Source organism: Polypterus senegalus, chromosome 13 (assembly GCF_016835505.1).
Source record: "Polypterus senegalus isolate Bchr_013 chromosome 13, ASM1683550v1, whole genome shotgun sequence".
Taxonomy (NCBI): Eukaryota; Metazoa; Chordata; class Cladistia; order Polypteriformes; family Polypteridae; genus Polypterus; species Polypterus senegalus.
The window spans coordinates 70,279,116-70,301,424 of NC_053166.1; the positions used below are offsets into that span (position 1 = coordinate 70,279,116).

A 22,309-nucleotide genomic window follows, 5' to 3' on the forward strand; every position below is an offset into this window, starting at 1 on the left:
GCTTCTATTTAATGTTCAATTTGCCTGCTGGATGGTGTTCAGTAACTTCACCCTATCCATTTCTAATATTTTAAAATTATTTTAAACTATAATTTCATGTACTGTAGTAGTATACATTTAATCTGCATTATTTAGTTCACTGATAATTACTGGTAAAATAAAAAAAAATAAACAAAAAAAAAAAAAAACCAATTAGAAATTTTATTTATTTCAACTCCATGACTGGGCAGTTAATTTCAGACTTTCATCCTTCAATTTTTAAAGCATTACTTAATACTCAACTAAATTCCACTGCTGTCTATCATGTGGTTTACTTTTGAACATCCCACCGAGAACATTATATTTAAGAAACAATCTGAATTTTGTGGACAGATAAATTCTAATTTCTTTTATAGCATTCCAAACAAAATGGGGTCCAATAAGTAGAACATATTTTCTCACAGAGTGTGCTGACAGGAGACCACTTCTTAAATATCTAAGATCTTTTTATTTAAATTCTCCTTTCAGTCTTTAGATGCATATATATATTTAATTTCTGTAATATTATTATTAATGCTCTCCATGAAGTATGCTGTATCAATCATGAACAACTATCAAAGATACATTCACACTAAAATAAGAACAAAAAGGTTTAATCAACTGTAACACATAACAAAACTGCAGTAAGAATCCATACCACACATTACAAAGACTGTAATGCTCAAACAAAGTGCCCGGGCCTAACTATCTGCAAATTATCTGTTAGTATTCAGCATTCTTCTCTCTGAATCAGTCTAATAAAAAGGACAAGGCATTTTTTACTAGGTAGAAAGTTTTAAATATATGTTTCCTTCTAAAACCATCAGATATTTATATATTATTTAGAATTAACATCTGAAACATTTATGGCATTTAAATTAAAAACAACTAAATATGAGCAAATAACAAGATGCAATTAACAACAAGGTTCAACAGTATCAATGAAGAAGTGAAGAATATAAGAATCCTTAGAAGACTAAAACTGTGACTTTTCCAGCTAATACTATAGACAGGAGATCCTAAGAAGGAAACCCAGTGGCACTTAATTAAGACCAATATATTTACATACCTTTACTTTCACATTCTTGGAGGCTTTTTAATTTTTTAACTGGCATTTCACATTAAGCATAACTATACAACCCAAACACCCTTCCATTTACAAAACATTTTTTCTCCAGTACAGGGTGACAGAAACCCTGTCTTTATAGTATTGTACCCAACCTTAAATGTTCAATAGTATATCAGTCTATCACAAGGCACACTCTCATATACCAGGACAGCACTCAGCTGCCATTTAACACAACCTAAAAAATCTCTGGTCCATGGGATAAACAGACTTCACAGATGGTGACTAGCCTGGAGAGCACAGTCTGGTTTATTAAACTGTAAAACTGCAGTACTAACCGCCATGCCATCATGCCACTCAAAACCATGGCATTCACCCATGTTCTGAGCTTTCTTTTTCCACATATGAGGGTCACATCAAGCTGAAGTTGGCAGCATCAAGCTCTAGCAAAGACCACAGCCTAGGTGGGACAACAGTCTCTGACCAACAACCACACTCACTCAGACATGCACATCAACTGTCTGGGGTAGCTGGAATCCCCAAGGAAAACCCATACAAGCACAAGGATAATGTGTCAGTTCCATAGACAATGTATAATTAAACCTATTTCCTGGATCTGTGCAGTAGCAGCATTAACCACTGTGCCTCCATGATGCATACCACAATAGGACCGTTTTTTAAAGATATTTATATAGTTTTGCTTATATATTGTAAAATACATATTTTCTAGAGGTTAGTTTTATAGCACACCACTTGAATGTAGTTCCTCTGTCATTATCAAAGATTTAACAAAAGTTCATAATTAAGTGGTTAGATTGAAATGGCAATATAATGAAATAATGTAAATATGTGCATTCTGATTTTTAAATCAGTATTATGTTAAGGGAAACTATAAGCACTGGGGTTTGAGAAAATTCCACAGTATTAAATTGTCAGGCACCCGGCATGATATTTCTATCAAGCCTCCTGCTTCCATTGCCATCTAACAGTAATTATTCAGCCATCAGCCAAGGGTTGTTTAAACACATCTAGCTGCTTAAATTACAAGACACCAGTCCTCACTCTGTGCTTCTTTTTTGTGTCAAAACCTTTTTTAATCTCTTGAGCTTTGCATTGGGACTCAAGATTTGTACTTGCCTATAAGAATTTTTAGAGGCTTTTACCCGTTATTAATTTTTACATTCCAACTTGCCTATGCAGGCACAGTTTAGTTTCAGTAAATCTAGATAGATAGATAGAAATCTATACAGATAAACTAAGAATACAGATCAATAAAGACAATCGTGATAGGTTAAATGGTTACTTTAAATTGCACTTTGTGAGTGTGGACGTGTGCGAGGATAAGGCAATGAATTAGCACCACATCCAGAGTAGTTACCTGCCTTGCACCCAATGTTGCCTTGATGTGCTTTGACCACCCACAATTCTGAAAATTGATTAATCAGGTCTAATGGACAGAAATAGAAAAAGCATTACTGGGCTGAAAAATCTTCAATCAACCATTTTTCCTACATATGTATCCTTTGTTGTCATTCTCATTAAATCTATGCGTTAAAATACTTATTTATTTTATTGTCCATCTCACCATGAACTGCCAACTGTTCTAATGTATATATTTAGATTGTCAACTATGACCCTATAGATTTTAGGTCTTTTTCCTTTCACTCATCAGATATATGTAATTTGCTACTGCTCAGATTTTCGTTGTCTTCATTTTCAGTGGATTCAGATACATTGCTGTCCTCTCCCAACATCCTGCAAAGATCAGTCAGTCGCCTTTGCATCTTAGGGACCCCAGCAAGCTGCACCTCAAGCCGCTGTTTCTCTTCGGTGAGAGAGAGACGGGTTGCTGTATCTAACTTCTCAAATTTCCAGCCCCCTTCACCATCAAACTGCAGAAGATGGGTGTGGTATTTCCTATAAAAAATAATGAATACATGAATAACCATAACTACGAACTTCATACTCTATTGATTAATGTCTTCATTCTCACATAAAACAGCATGGTTAACTTAGCATCTTTTGAAAATGACAAATGGGTTAATTTTAGAACAAAAATTTGAAAAAAATATTCACAGCATTATTGGTAGTTCCTAAAGACTGAAATTGACAGAGTTAATATTTTTGCTAGTGAATTAACTATTGCAGTTCTAAAGCCAAAACTGTATTATAAAGATTTAGTCAAAAATGAACTTGACCATTCCATACTGTAAAATCTAAATAACTAGACAGTAAGGATTGCAATATTAGGTTTTAAGTAATCTTGTAGCAAAAATCCATTTTGTCTAACAACATTCAAGCAATATTTGAAGAGCCACTTCTTCACTCATTACCTCAACACCGCTTACGTTTTCTGTCACTCAAGTTTATTCAGTATAAGAACACAACAGACTTGGCAAAACTCAGGAGGTCCTTTAATCCAACAGTCAGTTTTGCTGGACTTTTTGTCAGATTGTTTTGTAAATTCTTAGCACTGTCAATGTATTATTTGAACCTCCTTGAATAAGTACCTTTAATGCTATACACAGTACACATACATACACACACACACACACATATACAGTACATATACTGTACATATAATTCATACACACAATTGGTTAACCAACTGTGACTGCTCTTAATGAAGCATATAAGACTGTATGTCAATGTTTTTTTCATTAACTGAGAGAATCAGTTTAGCAGAAATTAAATTCAGTTAAAAGATAATTTCCCAGCAATGAATCAAGTTACAGTCCATATTTAGCTTTGTTGGATTCATCCTTTTCATTGAACTAAAAATAGGGAAAAAACATAAGACCAAGCTCCAATACCTTACTACAGTTGAGGGACTAAACGTTTATGGCAGTTATACTTAACATACACGATAGTGCCAAAAGTATTGGGACCCCCCTCCAAATCATTGAATTCAGGTGTTCCAATCACTTCCATGGCCACAGGTGTATAAAATCAAGCACCCAGGCATGCAGATTTCTTCTACAAACATTTGTGAAAGAATCAGTCACTCTCAGGAGCTCAGTGAACTCAAGCGTGGTACAGTGATAGTATGCCACCTATGCAGCAACTCCATTTGTGAAATTTCCCCGCTACTAAATATTCCACAGTTAACTTAGTGGTATTATAACAAAGTGGAAACAATTTGGAACAAAATGTAAAATTACAGAGCGGGAACAGCGCATGCTGAGACACACAGTGTGCAGAAGTCAGCAACTATCTGCAAAGTCAGTAGCTATAGACCTCCAAAAGCTCAAGAACAATGCGTAGAGAGCTTAATGGAATGGGTTTCCATGGTCGAGCAGCTGCATCCATGCCTTACATCACCAAATGCAATGCAAAGCGTCAGATGTAGTGGTGTAAAGCACATTCCCACTGGACTCTAGAGGAGTGACAAATTACGCTTCTTTGTCTGGTAAATCCGATGGATGAGTCTGGATTTGGCGGTTGCCAGGAGAACATTACTTGCCTGACTGCATTGTGCCAAGTGTAACTTTTGGTGGAGGAGGGATTGTGGTGTGGGGTTGTTTTTCAGGATTTGGGCTTGGCCACTTAGTTCCAGTGAAATGAACTCTTTAAGCTTAAGCATACTTAGCCATTTTGCACAATTTCATGCTCCCAACTTTATGGGAACAGTTTGGGGATGGCCCCTTTCTGTTCCAACATGATTGCGCACCAGTACACAAAGCAAAGAAATGGATGAACGAGTTTGGTGTGAAGGAACTTGACTGTACAGAACCCTGAACTTAACCCGATTGAACACCTTTGAGATGAATTTGAGCAAAGACTGTGACCTCACAAATGCTCTCCTGGAAGAATGGTCAAAAATTCCCATAAACACACTCCTAAACTTTGTGAAAAGCCTTCCCAGAAGAGTTGAAGCGGGTATAGCTGCAAAGGATGGGCCAACCTCATATTAAAGCCTTAAGAATGGGATGTCATTAAAGTTTATGCGTGTGTAAAGGCAGGCGTCCCAATACTTTTTGGCAATATAGTGTATATTACATGGTCAATAGTTTGTGGATACCTTACCATCACACTTAATTTGAGTTGTTGGACATTCCATTCTAAAACCCTTTGTAGCTATAACAACCTCTACTCTTCTGGGAAAGCTTTCTACAACATTTTGGCGTGTATTTGGAGAGAGGTTGGGAGCATGCGCTGATATCAGGTTGTGGTACCCACCACATTTGTGGGGTCAAATAATAATGTTGGATGAGAAGCCATTACTCACAATCGTCATTCTAATTCAACCCAAACGTGTTCAGTAGGGCTGGGCATATTTTTTTGGATTCTAGCAGCTTTGTACTTGTCTTTACTGTTCCTCAATTGTTCATTCATCAGGTTGTCTACATCTCAAAGGTGAATTTGTGATTCAAATGTATTATGCAAAATTATAATTTAAATATATAAAGAGAACAAACACAGCACTTGATTGTTGCTGGGTCAAACATACTTTTGTTTTAGGCAATAAGAAGAACAAAAAAACTGCTGCCTGGCATGGGACACACTTAATGTTTCAATGCTATTTATACGTGAAACTATGGTATCACTCTGGTATGTGTGAATGAGTAAGTGAGTCTCAGCAAATTACATGGATGGTTAATTCAGGAATTTCCAGGATCACATATGTAAAAATGAGTTTTAGATCAACCAAATACTTTTTTTGGAACAAGGTCTGGGTGATTGATAAAATTAAAATGTAACCTTTTGGACACAACTACACAAGATGCATCAAAGAAAGAAAAAAAACAGATGAAGTATTTGAAGTAAGCAGCAGTTACACAATTAAGTATGAGGGTAGATATATTATGGTTTAGGGTTATCTGGCAGTCAGCGGCACAGGATGCAGGTGGAAGAAAGAATGGAATGAACCAAATATCAACAAATCCAAGAAGCCAATGTTAAAGAATTAGTGAAGACACTGATGCTAAAAAAAAGTTTGGATATTGCCAAGAAAATGATTCTAAATATACTTCAAAATCACCCAGAAAATACTTAATGGAAGAATAATTATTACATTTCTAAAAACTTGAATTTTACTGGCAATATGTAGGAAGACCTCAAACATGCAATGCAATGACAAAACAGCCTAAATATATTCCTGAAGTAGAGCAGTTCTACAAGGCAGAATGAGGAAAAAATAAAGCAAAAACACAAAAAGCCTTAGCTGGCTAAATAATTATTGGGAAGTTTTTCCTGGCATTACTCAGACCTCATTACCAGAAGTTAGGATTAATTTACAAACCGGCCAGTAAACTAACAGCTGCATCCACAGGCTTCACTCCCACTTCACCACCATGATCCTGTATAATGTTCATAAAACTTACACTGCTATACCAATTCAGTGGTCAATTTTAGGTTTAAATCTTATCTCATTCTTGAACAAGTGTCTAAGGCATTTGAATTCCTCTACATGGGTCATCTACAGGCATCATATACCAGTATTTTCCAAGACAGGACTACGACCTTTAAATTAGTAGATGTTAATTTTCATCTCATCTGCATTGCACTCATCTATAAACTTTTCCAGTATCAATTGGAGATTGCACTCTAAGGAGTCCAGTAGGAGAACATTTACTTTAAACAGCAAAAATGCAACCATTATGTTTCCAAGTATTCAAGTACATCTCAAACTCCACAAATAAGGGAATCATATTACACTCAGGAGTGTCACAGGGACCCCATGTTCTTGTAGTGCCTTCTACAAGATCTAGTGTAGATTTTTTTAAATCCACAAAGCACATGGTAGACGAAATTGGCAAACTCCCATGACCCCTCATGCACTTGTCCAAGGACAAATACTCACTGTTCTAAGATCATGACATCATTAACATTGCTTCTCTTGAAGGCATAGATAGGGACTGTATTTGTCCCTAGGGGAAATTTGCCTTTTTACAGAAGCTCCTTAAATAAATATATACATAAATAGGTTAATAAGTAAGCAAACACAATTTGGTCTGAACACACACTGGAATTAGTATAAAGGAAAAAAAAATTCAAAAAAACAAAAAGTTCTGACTTGGCAGTCCCAGTCCCAGTGGGGCATTATGTAGATGTATTGGTGCTGGTATAAAGTAGCCACCACAGTATTTCTTGCCACACTTCTACTAAATGGTTTGTTAGCTGAAAGTTAGCTACATCAGAGAGAGGATGTGCAGAATTGTTCATAATGTTCATTAAGTTTTGTTTTAATTCTGTCCTTCGCTACTACCTCCGGGGGGTCCAGAGTGCGTTCTATAGCTAAGCTTGCCCTTTTAATTAGCCTGTTGATTCGTTGGGCCTCTCTTGAAGTGATGTTGCCAGCACAGCACACCACAGCATTGAAAATTACACTGGCCATCAGTAATTTATAGAAGATGTGAAGGGTGTCACTGCCCTCATTAAAGAAACACAGTCTCCTGAGCAAAAAGAGTGTGCTCTGCCCTTTCTTATACAGTTCCTCTATGTTATGACACTAGTCCAACCTGTCATTAATATGGACCACCAAGTTCTTGTAGGAGTAGACCACCTCTATACCGACTCCTTGTATAGTGACCGGACATAGAGGCTCTTTGGTGTGGCGGAAGTCAATAACCATTTCCTTGATTTTGCTGATGTTAAGATCCAGACAATTCTCTTTGCACCAAGACGCAAACTCACACCGGATTCCTATACTCTGTCACATACTATTTATCAATACACTCCATAAGTGCAGAATCAGCTGTGAATTTCTAAAAGTGACATGATCTGGAGTTATTTTTATAGTCTAAGGCAGTGGTGGCGAACCTATGGCACGCGTGCCTGAGTGGGCAAGCACAGCCCTCTCTGTGGGCATGCATGCCATCGCCTCAGCACTGAGTTCGTTACTAGAAAGCCAGAGGGACACGGGGCCGGACTGCTCCCTTCCCCCTCTCCATGCGCGCCTGAGGACATTTCTCACATCACCCTGCCCCTCTGCCCAGCAGCCCAATGGGAGAACTTCCTCCCTCTCCTGTCTGGGGTAAGGCGGGCGGCTCTCATGCTGCGTGAGGGTGCGGCACGGACGGCAGCCTGTTGAGTCTGTGGCGAAGGTGATTCCTGTGGTGGCGTTTGAGAGGAGCCAGGTTGGAGAAGAAGTGGTATAGTGGGTCCACAGCTCAAAATTAAAAAGGCCAGTTTTATTACATAATGACCGCACTTGCGACTTAGAGGGGGGGCGTGGTAGGGAGGCCAGAGCGGTTTCCGGGAGCTTCATGATGCGGGTGGTCCTCTCTTAAGTGCACAGGTGAGGAGTCGTCCACATCTGTAATTGTTGCCGGAAGCTGCTAATCGCCACACCTGATCCACGTCCCCATAACATATAACAGAAGCGCGAGGCAGATGGAAAGGGGAAAAAAAGAGAGAGAGAACGAGAATGAAGGTTAATTGGGGAAGACCTGCGTTAAACACTTGAGAAGATAGAACAGATGACAAAGGACAGCACATTTAGTTCTGAAAATGAAATCCTTAAAGTGTGCAACTCTCTACCAAATAATTTTAAGTCAATGAAAGCACTTGGGATTGCTTTCCTTACTTTGTTTGGATCATCTTATGCATGTAAGCAGCTGTTTTCAGCTTTGAATTAAATCAAATCTGACACCATAAACAGACTAACAGATGACCTGAGTGCTGCATGTGTTGCTCTCAAACTTACAAAGTATGAGCCAAGGTTAGACAAATTATCAGAATGCATACAACAGCAAAAATCACATTAATTGTTCAAAAGCATACCAAATGCAAACTTTTACCTTTCAATAAAAAGTTGTTTGTATAATTGAAAGCTCTGTTATTGTGTTTTTCTTTTAAGAGAAAAGATGTTAATGTGCGAGTTGTTTTTTCTAAACTAAAACTTCAGTGTTCAGGTTAAATTGCCATGTTGGCACTTTGCGATAATAAGTGGGTTTTGGGTTGCAGTTTGGGCACTCGGTCTCTAAAAGGTTCGCCATCACTGGTCTAAGGTATATAGAGTAAAGAGGAAAGAAGACAGGACTGCTCCTTGTGGTGCTTCAGTGTTGCTCATATCAGAAACACAGTCCTTGAGTCTTACAAACTGTGGTCTGCCTGACATATAGTCTATTAACCAGGACACAACAGGCTCATCCACCTGCATATTTCTGAGTTTACCCCTTAACAGAGATGGCTGGATAGTACTGAAGGCACTGGAGAAATCAAAAAATATAATCCTTACAGTGCTGCTAGATTTGTTCAGGTTAGAATAAGCTTTGTGGAGCACATAAATAATTGCATCCTCCAGTCCAATCTTTGTCCAATAGGCAAACTGCAGTGGGTCCAGGTGATCTACCATAATAAGACTCAAATAGTCCAGGACCAGCCACTCAAAGGTCTTCATGATGCGAGATGTATGTGGAACTGGTCTTTAGTCATTCGGTGAAGAGGCTTCTGCCTTCTTTGGCACAGAAACAATGCAGGATCATTTCCACAACAATAACACTTTCTGAAGCCTTAGGAACAGATTGAACAGGTAACAAAGGACACTACAAAGTTGGTCAGTACAGACTTTACAAACTCGAGGACTGACTCTATCTGGTCCTGCAGCATTTCCTTGGTGTAGTTTCTTCAGTTGGCTCCTTAATTAGTCTTCAGTTATTGCTAGCTAATTCTGATGGTCAGAGATGGACTCATCAGTGGCCATTCCAGTTGACGTGCAGGAGTCATTGATGTAGTAGGGATTGTGTGAGGGGACTGGTCATTGGAAGAAGGTGGAAGTAGGAGGGAAAATCTTTTAAAAATTTTGTTCAGGGTGTTAGCTTTGTCTAGATCCTCTTCTAGCACCTGAGCCCTGGATTTCTCAAGTCCATTAAATTATGGCCAGTCCATTCCAGAGATCCTTCATGTTATTCTGAGCGAGTTTTTTCTATTTTAGATTTGCAAGCTTCCTTTCCTTCACTAATCTTTTTCTTTAGCATACGCTGTACCTCCTTCACAGCCTCCGGATTTGAATGCTTTGTTTTTCTCATTCAGGAGACTTTTTAGTTCCTTAGTAATCCAGGGCTTGTTGTTTGGAAAACCACATACTGTCAATGGGGTACCACTGTGTCAACAGAAGTTATTGAATGGAATCTCCATTTCAGCACCCCAGTAAAAGATTTCTGAGGCAGGCTTTGGAGTATGATCCCTTGGTAACTGGAATACACCCTTTTGTCCCCCTCTTTAAAAATGGGGAACACCACCAATGGTTGCATCCATGACAAGTGTCAGCAATCTTTTAGCAACAGCTAAGGTCTTGAACAGGGCCAATCTATGCCTTACATTTGTGAACTGTCCTGAGATGCAAAAGAAGCTACATTGGACACAGGAGTTAAAATCATTCTAAACAGAGATATTTGCTAGTTATTCCCAGCAACAGGGTGTTACAGATCTGTCAAAGAAATGCTCCATCAATCTAAGATCAGCTGATACCTCAGCACATCCTTTCATCTGATTATCCAAAATATGCACTGTCACAATTCACATAAACAACAGTTAAAAGTTTTTCTCTCTGAAACCCAAGTTGCATTTGTTGGACTCTCTCATCAGTCTAAAACAGGGATCCTCAACCTTTTTCACCTTGTTGATCCCGTGGCAGCTTTTTGAAAGTAAATTTACTCCCCACACTGTTTTGTTCAGTAATTTGAGTTCATACTTTTACCACAATAAAACGATTGACAAAGGGGAAATTTTAAGATACTGGTTTTAAGTTCAAATAACAATAATAGTAGCACATAATGATGCTATTTCACCTATTTAAAACAACTAATGATGTGGTGATACCGGTATAGTTTAATGAAACACAGTCGATGAGAACGCACAAGTCAGTCAGACGCATGTTCTACAATTTCTGATATTCTTGGTGCAATTATTGAAAGATCAAGTCTCATGTCATATTTGGGAACTAATCAAGATCTTTGCGACTTATCCATTTTTAAAGGATATTTATGCCCTGGATGTAATTTACTCCCAGGTGGGAACCTCTGATCTAAAAGCTTCAGCTATATTGCACCTCACCAGAGATTTTGCATTCACGTATCACCCTAAGGCAAATCCAGAATAGGAGAAAGAGACAGTGCTCTGTGTGGAGGTAAGCCAGACTACATCTATATTTTTATAGTTTAAAATGTGTGTACTACTATGTTTGTACCCTGCAGAGGCTGTGTTTACATTTTTTCACAAAGAGATTCAGTGAAGTATGCAACTTGACCAGCAGTGCCAAAACTTATGAATATGTTATTTAGTTGTTAATTTAAAGTCTATCAAAAGTAAAAGTCATGAAAATGTATTACATTCTTCTCTGCAGAGTCAAATAATTTTGAAAAATCATATGGGGCTATCTCATTTATATCTACATTTTAAATATTTCATTATTGAAATCAAAAAATTGAGTCCTTCTAATCAGCATTTCATTACTGTTCACACCAAAAACATCCAAATTACAATCAGACTTGCATATCACTTTAGCATCTATTATGATCAATGAATCAGCATACTCTAACAAACTACATACCAGAGAGAGGGACGATGGGTAATTGACAATAATGCTATCCCAGCATCCTTTGCAGCCTGAAAAATCTTGCCTTCAATATCAATGCTAACAGCACTTGTGCACTCGTCCAACAAGGCATACTTTGGCCTAAAGAACAACAAATAGGTGATTTAGTTACAATTCCTGCAGAAAGTTCATAACTACCACTTCTGAAATGACATATTTTTAAATTTTTCAGTCCTTAATATCAGTATTAATAAGCACTATACTAAAGGTTTAATACAAATAATCAAATTATCATTACACTTAAATACAGTTGTTTATTCTTAAATATTCTTAAATAATTTGCCAAACAACTTAATTAGTTTCTGTGTCTAAGTAAATTAATTTTCACCTTTAATAAAACTATACACATCTGTCCCGTTTCTTGTCCTGAAAACTTACACCTTTCTCTGTTTAGCTTGTCTTTAAGAGAAAATAAGAATTATAGCCATAGATTCTTCATTTAAATATCACTTTTAAGGGGAAGAAATTATACTTTCAGTCTTACTTGTGATAAAACATACGAGCCATTCCCATTCGTTGCTTCTCTCCACCCGACAAGACATCCTTCCAATCACTAACAGCATTCCAGCCTGCAACAGCAAATCTTAAATGTCATTACCACAAAATGGCAAAAGAACAAATTAAATCACTTGAAATGTAATGTAAAAGTCTGGCATTTAAATGATACTCTGCTGTAAATCTCCACTAGCAGTAATACGTCAAAGCCACTGCCCAATGGTAATTCATCCTTAATATTCCCCTTATCCATATTCAGGAGACTGTATAGTAGACATATGCCAACTTTGTTTTCTAGGGCCAATTTCGAGCCAGTTATTCAAAAAAATAAAATTACCTTATCTGAATCCACTTGCCAATTTCAGATGTTTCCCATCTGCAGTCAACATATGAAACAGTCAAACTAAGCTTTAATATGTTTCAAACAAAATTTGGGATAGTAAGGGTCAATATTTTAAGCAATAACTGTAGTGTATGCTTAGAGTAGAAAACAACATAATAAAAAAACTGCATCTTAGCAAAAGAAGAGTGTATTGTGCAACATTGTGTTCAGCTAAATAATAAAACCACTGATTATCTGCACGCAAAGAGAACTAGTTGTCCAAAGCAGGATAGAAGACATAATGTCAAAAAAACAAACAGAAATTCATGCTTAATCAGTGTGTGATAGCAAATTCTACCAATTGTAGCAAACCTTGATGATAGTACTTGTACTTAATTCATACAAAATTATTGAGTCATACTGGATGGTCCACAGGAATGGTAAAGTTCACACCCTGCTTCTTTCACAAGACTTAAGATCAGCTTTTAGTGCTAATACTTCTCCCAAAGTTCCATTTCTGAGACACTGATTAGCTTTTCCTGTACTTCTTCAGCATGACAGAATTCTCTGGAACTTGGAGACTTGATGCAAATACATTAAGTGTATTAAAGACAACTACAGTCATGGCCGAAATTATTGGCACCCCTGGATTTTTCCCAGAAAATGTACCATTTCTCCCAGAAAATTGATGCAATAACAAATGTTTTGGTATACACAGTTTTATTTCCTTGATGTGCATTGGAACAACACAAAAAACAGAGAAAAAAAGCCAAATCTGACATCATTTCACACAAAACTCAAAAACCAGGCTGGACAAAATTATTGACACCCTCAACTTAATATTTGGTTGCACGCCCTTTGGAAAAAATAACTGAAATCAAGCGCTTCCTATAACCATCAACAAGCTTGTGACGCCTCTTAACTGGAATTTCCAACCACTCTTCTTTTGCAAACTGCTCAAGGTCTTTCAGATTTGAAAGGCGCCTTCTCCCAAAAGCAATTTTGAAATCTCTCCATAAGTGTTCAATCGGATTTAGATCCAGACTCATTGCTGGCCACTTCAGATCTCTCCAGCACTTTGCACTTCAACCATTTCTGGGTGCTTTTAGAGGTATGTTTGGGGTCATTTTCCCGCTGGAACATCCATGACCTCTGACGCACACCCAGCTTTCTGGCACTGGGCCCTACATTGTGCCCCAATATCTTTTGGTAGTCTTCAGATCCAGTGCCAGAGGCAGCAAAACATCCCCAAAACATCTTAGAACCTCCACCATGTTTGACTGTAGGTACTGTGTTCTTTTCTTCATAGGCCTCATTCTGTTTTCTATAAACAGTAGAATGAGGAGCTTTACCAAACAGCTCTACCTTGGTCTCATCTGTCCACAAGACATTCGCCCAGAAGGATTTTGGCTTCCTCAAGTACATTTTGGCAAACTCCAGTCTGGCTTTTTTATGTTTCTGTGTCAGCAGTGGGGTCCTCCTGGCTCTCCTGCCATAGCGTTTCATTTCGTTCAGATGTTGACGGATAGTTTGAGCTGACACTGTTGCACCCTGAGTCTGCAGAACAGCTTGAATATGTTTTGAAGTTGATTTTTATCCACCATTCGTACTATCCGTTGCAGTCTTTCATCAATTTTTCTCTTCCATCCACGTCCAAGGAGATTAGCTACAGTGCCATGTGTTGTGAACTTCTTGATTATGTTGCACACAGTGGACAAAGGAACATGAAGATCTCTGGAGATGGAATTGTAACATTGAGATTGTTGATATTTTTCCACAATTTTTGTTCTCAAGTCCTCAGACAATTCTCTGCTCTTCTTTCTGTTCTCCATGCTTAGTGTGGCACACTCAGACATGCAACAGAAAGGTTGAGTCAACTTTTCTCCATTTTAACTGGCTTCAGGTGTGATTGCTATATTGCCAGCACCTGTTTCTTGCCACAGGTGAGTTCAAATGAGCATCACATGCTTGAAATAAAACGATTTACCCACAATTTTGAAAAGGTGCCAATAATTTTGTCTGCCCCATTTTCTGTGTGACATAATGTCAGATTTGGCTTTTTTTCTCTGTTTTTTTTTGTTGTTCCAATGCACATAAAGGAAATAAACATGTGTATACCAAAACATTTGTAATTGCAGCAATTTTCTGAGAGAAATGGTGAATTTTCTGGGAAAATTCCAGGGGTGCCGATAATTTCGGCCATGACTTTATATGCGCACTGAGCTGCAAGTGGTAACCACTGTGGTCCCCCAGGGCTTGTGCCTCCTCCAGACCGCGAGGGGGCATCCGTCCTGGTTCTGTTGGGAGCCACGGGTCGAGGGCATGGAAGCCCTACCCTGTAGGGGCCCGTGGTCATCGCCAGGCGGCGCCCTGATGCCAGTTTATCCCGTGTGGTCCTCGGCCGGGGCTGGAGCCCGGCCGGGACGCTTGAGGACCAGAGGAGGCGTGTGCCTCCTCCAGACCGAGTGGGGCGTCCGTCCTGGTTATCGCGGGGGCCTCGGGTAGGGGCTTTGAAGCCCAGCCCTGTAGGGACCCGTGGCCACCGCCAGGCGGCGCCCCAGTGCCTGTTTATCCCGGGAGCCCGGCATCGGGGCGCCGCCTGGCGGTGACCACAGGCCCCTACAGGGTAGGGCTTCCATGCCCTCGACCCATGGCTCCCAACAGAACCAGGACGGACGCCCCCTCACGGTCTGGAGGAGGCACAAGCCCTCCTCACGTCCTCCTGGGCGTCCCGGCCGGGGACCACACCACTCTGCTGCTTTCAGTTTGCTGTTTTCAGTTGTATAACATACCAAAGACAGAAAGACAGAGTAAACCCCATTCACATTAAAATGTTGCAGATATTAGATTGGTGTGTCTAACTCTGATCCTTGAGGGCCGCAGTGACTCCAGGTTTTCTTTCTATTTTCTTAATTAGTGACCAGTTTTTTGCTACTAAACTTTTTTACTTTAATTTTAATTGACTTGCTATTTGGGACTCAGCCCCTTAATTGTTTCATTTTTATCTTATTTAGCGGCCAAATAATAATGAGGAACAAAAGAAGCCAACACATAAACAGCTAACCTGTGTCCATCATACAATATCTGAAAATAAAGGAGAAGGTTTTAGTCATGTTGATTTGCTAAGGTCCAAAAAACATTTTGACAGTGCTCTTAAAAAAATGAACAGTTTTGCAAATATTTGATGAGGCAGAAAGAGAAATAGCAATGAAATTAAATGACAGGTTTAATTAACAACAATAATCGGCTTCTAATTAAGACACTGATGGAGTGAAATTGGTTAAAGCTCCAACCTAACATGGTACTCAATGTCTCATTTTTGTTTGCATGTCATTTAAGAATAAAAGAAACAATTCAGAGGACTGAATGCTAAAAAACTAGGCAATTGAAATGAGGGGGGGAAAAGAAGTTAATTAATAGAAGAAATTGATCACTGATTAAGAAAGTGTCAGGAAGGAAAACCTCCAGGATCAGCGTTAGAATCCCCAATATTAGATATTATACTGCTCTGTGTGAACTTTACTATCATTTTTATTGTACTGCCATTAAAACCTGACTGCAGATTAGAAATTCATATTATTGGGTTCATTTTTACTGCACATCTGTGTTATTTTAACTTTTTTGCAAACTGAATTGTCAATTTTACAATTAATTTAATATTTTGTTTTCAAAACTCTTTTTTGGGAGTTGTGGGCTGCTGTTTGCAGGCAAGAGTCAAGTGGTTAACATAACACTTTTTAAAAGAAAGCTCTCCAGTAGAGATTAAACTTGCAACTGATTTCATCCCTGCCCATACTGTCCCACAAAAATGACTGCCTGCTCCCTTTTTATTTTTTCTTCTTCATATCCATTATAAACAAGCAGACTGGTATTGTAGTCATTAGTGCTGCTACCTCATTCTATTTTGATTTTGTTTTGGGTCTTTGGGTATTCCTCGGACATTATAAAGATGTGTACTAGGTTAGTTGTTGATTCTAAAATGGCTTTACTTCAGTGAGGTCTGGTGTTAGTTCATGTGTTAGTATTCTGTGCAATAGACTGGCTCACTGTTTAGTTCCTTCCTTGTACCCAATGCTGCCAATATAGACTCTACCTCTGCATGATCCTGAACTTCGATAATCTGGGATAGATGTATTCATTTTACAAGCAGTGCAAAAGAGAGAAAGAACACTCTGATAATACAAGCTCTCACTGATGGAACACCCCACAATTGCTTATCATCACCATCACACGTTCTCTCTTTAGAAAGACCAGGGGCACAATTCCCTCCTCCACTTTCCTCTATATTTAGTGCTGTCTTCTTCTGTCTATATGTCCTTCATTTCTGAACTTCATTTAATGTTGTAATCTTTTACCCCGCCCCCAAAATCTTCTCTTGATCATTTTCTTTATCAGACAATTCCCTCTTAACACATACATACCCAATCCATATTTTCTTCCTCTCTATTATCAATGGATGAGTTCACGCAAGTCATTTTTGAGTTGTGCTGTTTCTCAACCAATACAATTTAACATAATATCCAGGACATCTTACTGCTACTAGAAAAAGCTACATACTTGACGCTTTTATAAAATGAGTCCTGAACTTCAGTAACACAAAACATGTGCAGAAAATTACCTTAATATTTACAGTATCTTAAATTTCATTATCACTAAAGGAAATTTGTAGCATTTAAGATTTTGAGAGCACTATGAAATGAGCAACAAAACTCATCCAGTATTAAGGTGGCATATCCTGAATAGTATGTTCCTATTCTGCTTTGTTAAACTGTGATGTTCTGACATTTGTCTGCTCGCAAAAATTTGTAGCAATATTGAAACTCTCTTTCTTCTGGTGAAGCTGGCTAGCACTAGTTAGACAGCAATTAATGGCCTTAGCTGGCAGAAACTGTGAAAATAGATCCTATTGACTGTAGCGAGGTCAACTAACCATTTTTAAAATTTATACCAGCAGTGAAAAGGGAGGAAAAACAAAAAGGGACTTGGACTAACAAAGAGGGTAGATTAATTCAATTAGACATCTGGTAAATTGTTCTAAAACAGGCAAGTGCAAGCACAAAAGCTTAAAACACAGAGTAGCAAGTTAAGGAGTAGGACTCCAACCTCAGGATTTTTTGCATTTTTTATTTAAAAGGCGACTACCATTTTTTCCACCTTTTACTTCTGGTGCCTTTTTATATTCTTTATACCTCCCTCCCCTTATAAATAACTATTTAGCCACAAGGCAAAATTAAAACTTAAATGTGCCTAGTCAACTTGAATTTCTGTGCAGCATCAATGGGAAGCCAAATTGACTCCATATACAGTTTTGAAAATACTTTCCTAGAAATCAATCAGTTCATCAGTTTCAAATCAAACCAGTTTGAAATTTTCAAGTTTGAACTGTTACTTACCACCCTCTCTTTGAAGAATGTAACGCAAGTTTACAATATCCAGAATATGCTCCAGGTCAGAATCCTTGAAACCTTTTCTGCTCATTTCTTCAAGGGTGTCAGGATAAATTACCTGATCTCGTAGTGATCCTACTGACATATAAGGTCTGTTGCAAGAAAGTAGAATTATGTGTTAGAATTGAAATGTGAGGTATGCAAATAGATGTATAATGAATGGATGATAATGGTCATTCATATATTTACAATTCACTTTGAGAAAAGAAATATATAATACTGGAAAAAGTATTTGCAAAGCTTTTTAAAGCGATGACTGAAATAGTAGACATCTGCGCCCTTCACCAGGGAGTCACTTAACCTGCACGTGCTTCTGTCATAACAAAAAGTATACATTTATACTGTTCACTGATCTTGTACAACAACATAGGTAAATTACATACTACCAGTCAAAAGTAGAACATCTCAGTTTTTCCAGTTTTTCTTTCAAATTAATTAGCGGAAAAGCAAATTTTGACCAGTAGTGTAAATACATATATATGCTAAGTGGTCATTTTATTAGGTATGCCTTCTCATTAATGCAAAATTAATCCAAAATCTTGTGGCTGCATTAATAAATACCAAATACATATATTGTCAAAAAATTTAATTGTCATTAAATCTAACATTGAAATGGAAACAATGCATGAACAAAGCGACTTTTACTATGGTGAGATTAATGCTGCCAGAAAATGTGCTTTCAGCCCACCAGAAACATCTGTCCTTTTGGGATTTTCAAGCAATGCAGTGCCTAGAGCAGTGGTTCTCAAGTTCAGTCCCAGGAACCCCATGTGCCTGCAAGTTTTTGTTCCAACTAACTTCTGTTGGTCTCCTAGTCTAACTAAGCAAGCTGCTGTTTTCCAGTTTCTATGTTTTGGGGTCAATGTAGAAACTCAAACGAATTTCAGTCAATTTTTATTAGAATGTACCAAGCATTTATGTAAGTTACCTGGAGATAATTTAGTGATTTTTTTTAATATGGTTTTCAAGATTTTCCTTATCATCATCATGATTTTTTTTCTGCTTTTCTAGATGATTTGGTTATTTAATCCATTATTAACTAATGACTCTAACAAATAAGTAGTTGCTGCCAATCAGCTTTCAAGGGTGTCTGCTCTGTTTATTGTTAAATGTCATTTTTACAATAAATATATGGGAGCAAAATTCATAGGAAAAAATGTATATTAAAACAAAAATGAAAGTTAAAAATTTAAAGCTATATCAAAAGTACAAATATTTCTAAATATAATACAAATATTAAAAAAAAATCAATGCTGTGCTTTTCTTAATGCAGAATACGAGAAGAAGAAACAAGACTACCTAATTAAATGAGATCAATAACAGGCAAAATAACTAACTGACTGAGAAATCGGTTGGACCAGCACCCACGTGGAATACCAAGGACTTAGAGAACCAATGGTCTGTAAGACCATTACAGAGAATAGTATGATAAACAAAAAACACCAAGTAAACAGCAGTTACATTGAAGAAAACACCCTTTTAATGACTACAGTCAGAGGAGGAAGACCACACTTGCTTAAACTGACAGTAACGTCACAATTAAACAACAGCTAGATACTCTTCATGTAGAGGAACTGGATAAACCTCTGACACTATCAGAATTACTCGATGCTATAAACTCACTTCAGAGTGGGAACGCACCAGGTTCTGATGGCTACCCTGCTAAATTTTATAAAAGATTTTCAATTGTAAGTTAGCTCCTCTTTTATTAGCAGTATTTACAGAAGCCAGAGACAATAAAATTCTATCTCAAACTTTTCACCCAGCATTAATTACTGTTTTTCCTAAGAAAAATAATTACAATATACATCATACAGACCAAACTCATTTCTGAATAATGATGTCAAGATACTCTCCAAAGTTCTGGCTAGAAGGACTACCTATTCACCACACTGCATAAATTTGGCCCGAACATATGTTCATGGATCAAACTACTATATACCAGTCCAGAAGCTTCCATTTGTATTAACAACATTATTTCAGACTACTTCAAACTAGAACGCAGTACTAGACAAGGATGTCCCTTGTCACCACTGCTATTTGCAATCACCATTGAGTAATTGGCTGTACACTTACAAAAAGCATCAGAGATAAAGGGGATTTTCAGAGAAGGACTTGAACAGAAAATATCATTATATACAGGTGATATGGTACTGTATATATCAGACCTACAAAATCTTGTGCCCGCAGCCCTAACTGCACTAGCAGAATTTCAAAAGATATCTGGACTCAAAATTAATTTGAACAAAAGTGTGCTTTTTCCTGTGAATTCTCTAGCAAACAACATTAGATTGGACACCTTCCCTTTTATCATTGCAGATCAGTTTATATACCTAGGAGTAAACATCACAAGTAAATATAAATCTCTTTTTCAACAAAATTTTGTTGACTGCTTGGAAAAACTTAAACAAGACGTGCATAGATGGTCCATCTTACTTTAGTAGTGTGAATTAATACCATCAAGATGAATATCCTCCCTAAGCTTCTGTTTCTATTTTAAAACATTCCATATACATTAACAATTCATTTCTTAAGAGATTAGATTCAATTGTAACTTCATTTATTTGGAATTTGAAATATCCACACATCCAAAGGGTGACCCTATAATGACCTATATGAAAAGGTGCCATGGCTCTACCTAATTTTCAATTTTATTACTGGATGGCAAACATACAAGCTATAAAAACCTGGACATTAACACAAATAGTTGAACACACACTAGCTTCGTCCACATTAGAAATAAAATTCTGCAGTATTTCTTTATATTCCCTACTTTGTATATCAGTAAATACAAGGTATCATCAATATACTAACAACCCAAATGACTATAAATATGACTGTTACTTCAGATTACTCCAATGGTCTACACGGTCTGCAAATCCATTCCAATAAAGCACCTTTGGGATGAGGTGGAACAGGAGGCTTGAGGCATGAATCTATGCCAGAACCGTCTGAAGGAACTATGGTATGTGATGCTATTGAGTCATCATAAATAAAAATCTATAAGCAGCTTCTCCAGTACCTTCTTGTCTTAATGCCTCAAAAAAATTAAAATACAGGTAAAATTCTGTTACAACGAATACCTTTACAACAAAGTATTTTTATGGTCTCGACAGCTTCCCCATATGACACGAGTCTATAGAAATCTCATTACAACGAAGTACATTCAGCAGATACTTTCATTAAAACGAAGTGCACAAAAGACCTTAAATTCCTGGATGAATCATCCGCTGAGCAGTTTGTTCTGTGGCCGCACCTCGGTTGTGCACAACGATCCCCAAACAAAAACACCAATTTTTTTTTCTTTCTTCAAACTTTTCTCATACTGGTTTTTTTTTTTCTTTGCTTTTTTTGTTTCCTGCGATTTTCAGTGATACCTTTTGCTTATTGCTCGTCAACATTTGAAAAACATCCATTGGAATTTAACTCATTGTCACCCTCCTATACAAACGGCAGACACGAAAAAATGCTAATAGTTCATATTAGAAAAAAAAAAAACTTTAATTTTTTGCAGCTCTCGGTTGCGGCAAAAAGAAAAATGACATTGCCAGTGAATTCGGAATTTCGCCATCGACACTGTCAACTTTCTTGAAAGAGAGCAAAAAAAAGTAGAAAAATCTCGGGTTGCAAACGTATGTGAACTGCTGCATTTGAAGATGTCGAAAAAGCAGTTTTTATGTGGTTCAGTGATGCTCGTTTAAGAAACATTCCTATTAATGTGGCAATCATTCAAGAAAATGTGAGGTTTGTAAACTCAGCAGAGTGGCAGATCATGCTATAATAAATAACTGTGCCATTCCTGTTTCAAGCTGAATAAAGCTGGTTTTGCTAAAGTACTGAGACTAAGCCTTGTGTTTTGGGGTGTAAGACAGGGACTTATAGCACGACCCCGATCTTTTATGATTTGCTTCTATGGTGCTTCACTGCACCGCTGTGAGCCTGCTATTGCCCTGCCCCAGCAACAGACAAACAATCTTCCACAGACACTGCAATCGCACTTCGGGATGCACTTCAGCGTGTCATTCCCGTTAGGTGGGGAGTGGGGGGGAATCCCAAAAGTTTTCAGAGACTTCACAATATGAAGAAGAAGAAAAGGATAATTCGGCTCTTGACTGATAACTGTATTGTACACAACATGCATTCACATTTAGATAATGTTTGCGTTGAATTCCTCCCACCCAATTGCACAACAGTGCTTGAGCCATTGGATTTGGGCATCATTCGCACCCTGAAAGTGTATTATGGCAAGGAAATGCTGAGAAAAAATCTCATCAGCATAACTTGTAGTCAGGAAGAGATTAATATTAATGTGAAAGAAGCTATTGAAATGATTGCAAATGCCTGGACACAAGTTAAAGAAAGCACTGTAGTAACAAATACAGAATCTCATTACAACAAAATTTTCGTTTCAACAAAACATT

The 22,309-nt window shown here is 37.7% G+C and overlaps 1 protein-coding gene across 1 annotated transcript in view; it reads right to left on the reverse strand.

The window, feature by feature from the left end:
• Window positions 1-616: 616 nt before the first annotated feature.
• abcd1 (ATP-binding cassette, sub-family D (ALD), member 1) overlaps window positions 617-22,309 on the reverse strand; it is a 72,114-nt gene continuing 50,421 nt past the window's right edge. The window contains exons 7-10 of the mRNA XM_039773979.1: window positions 17,835-17,980; window positions 12,109-12,193; window positions 11,580-11,705; window positions 617-3,001 (exon numbers count right to left, since the gene is read on the reverse strand). Coding sequence (XP_039629913.1) covers window positions 2,746-3,001; window positions 11,580-11,705; window positions 12,109-12,193; window positions 17,835-17,980 — 613 coding nt within the window. The 3' untranslated portion in view covers window positions 617-2,745. The remainder of the gene's footprint in view (window positions 3,002-11,579; window positions 11,706-12,108; window positions 12,194-17,834; window positions 17,981-22,309) is intronic.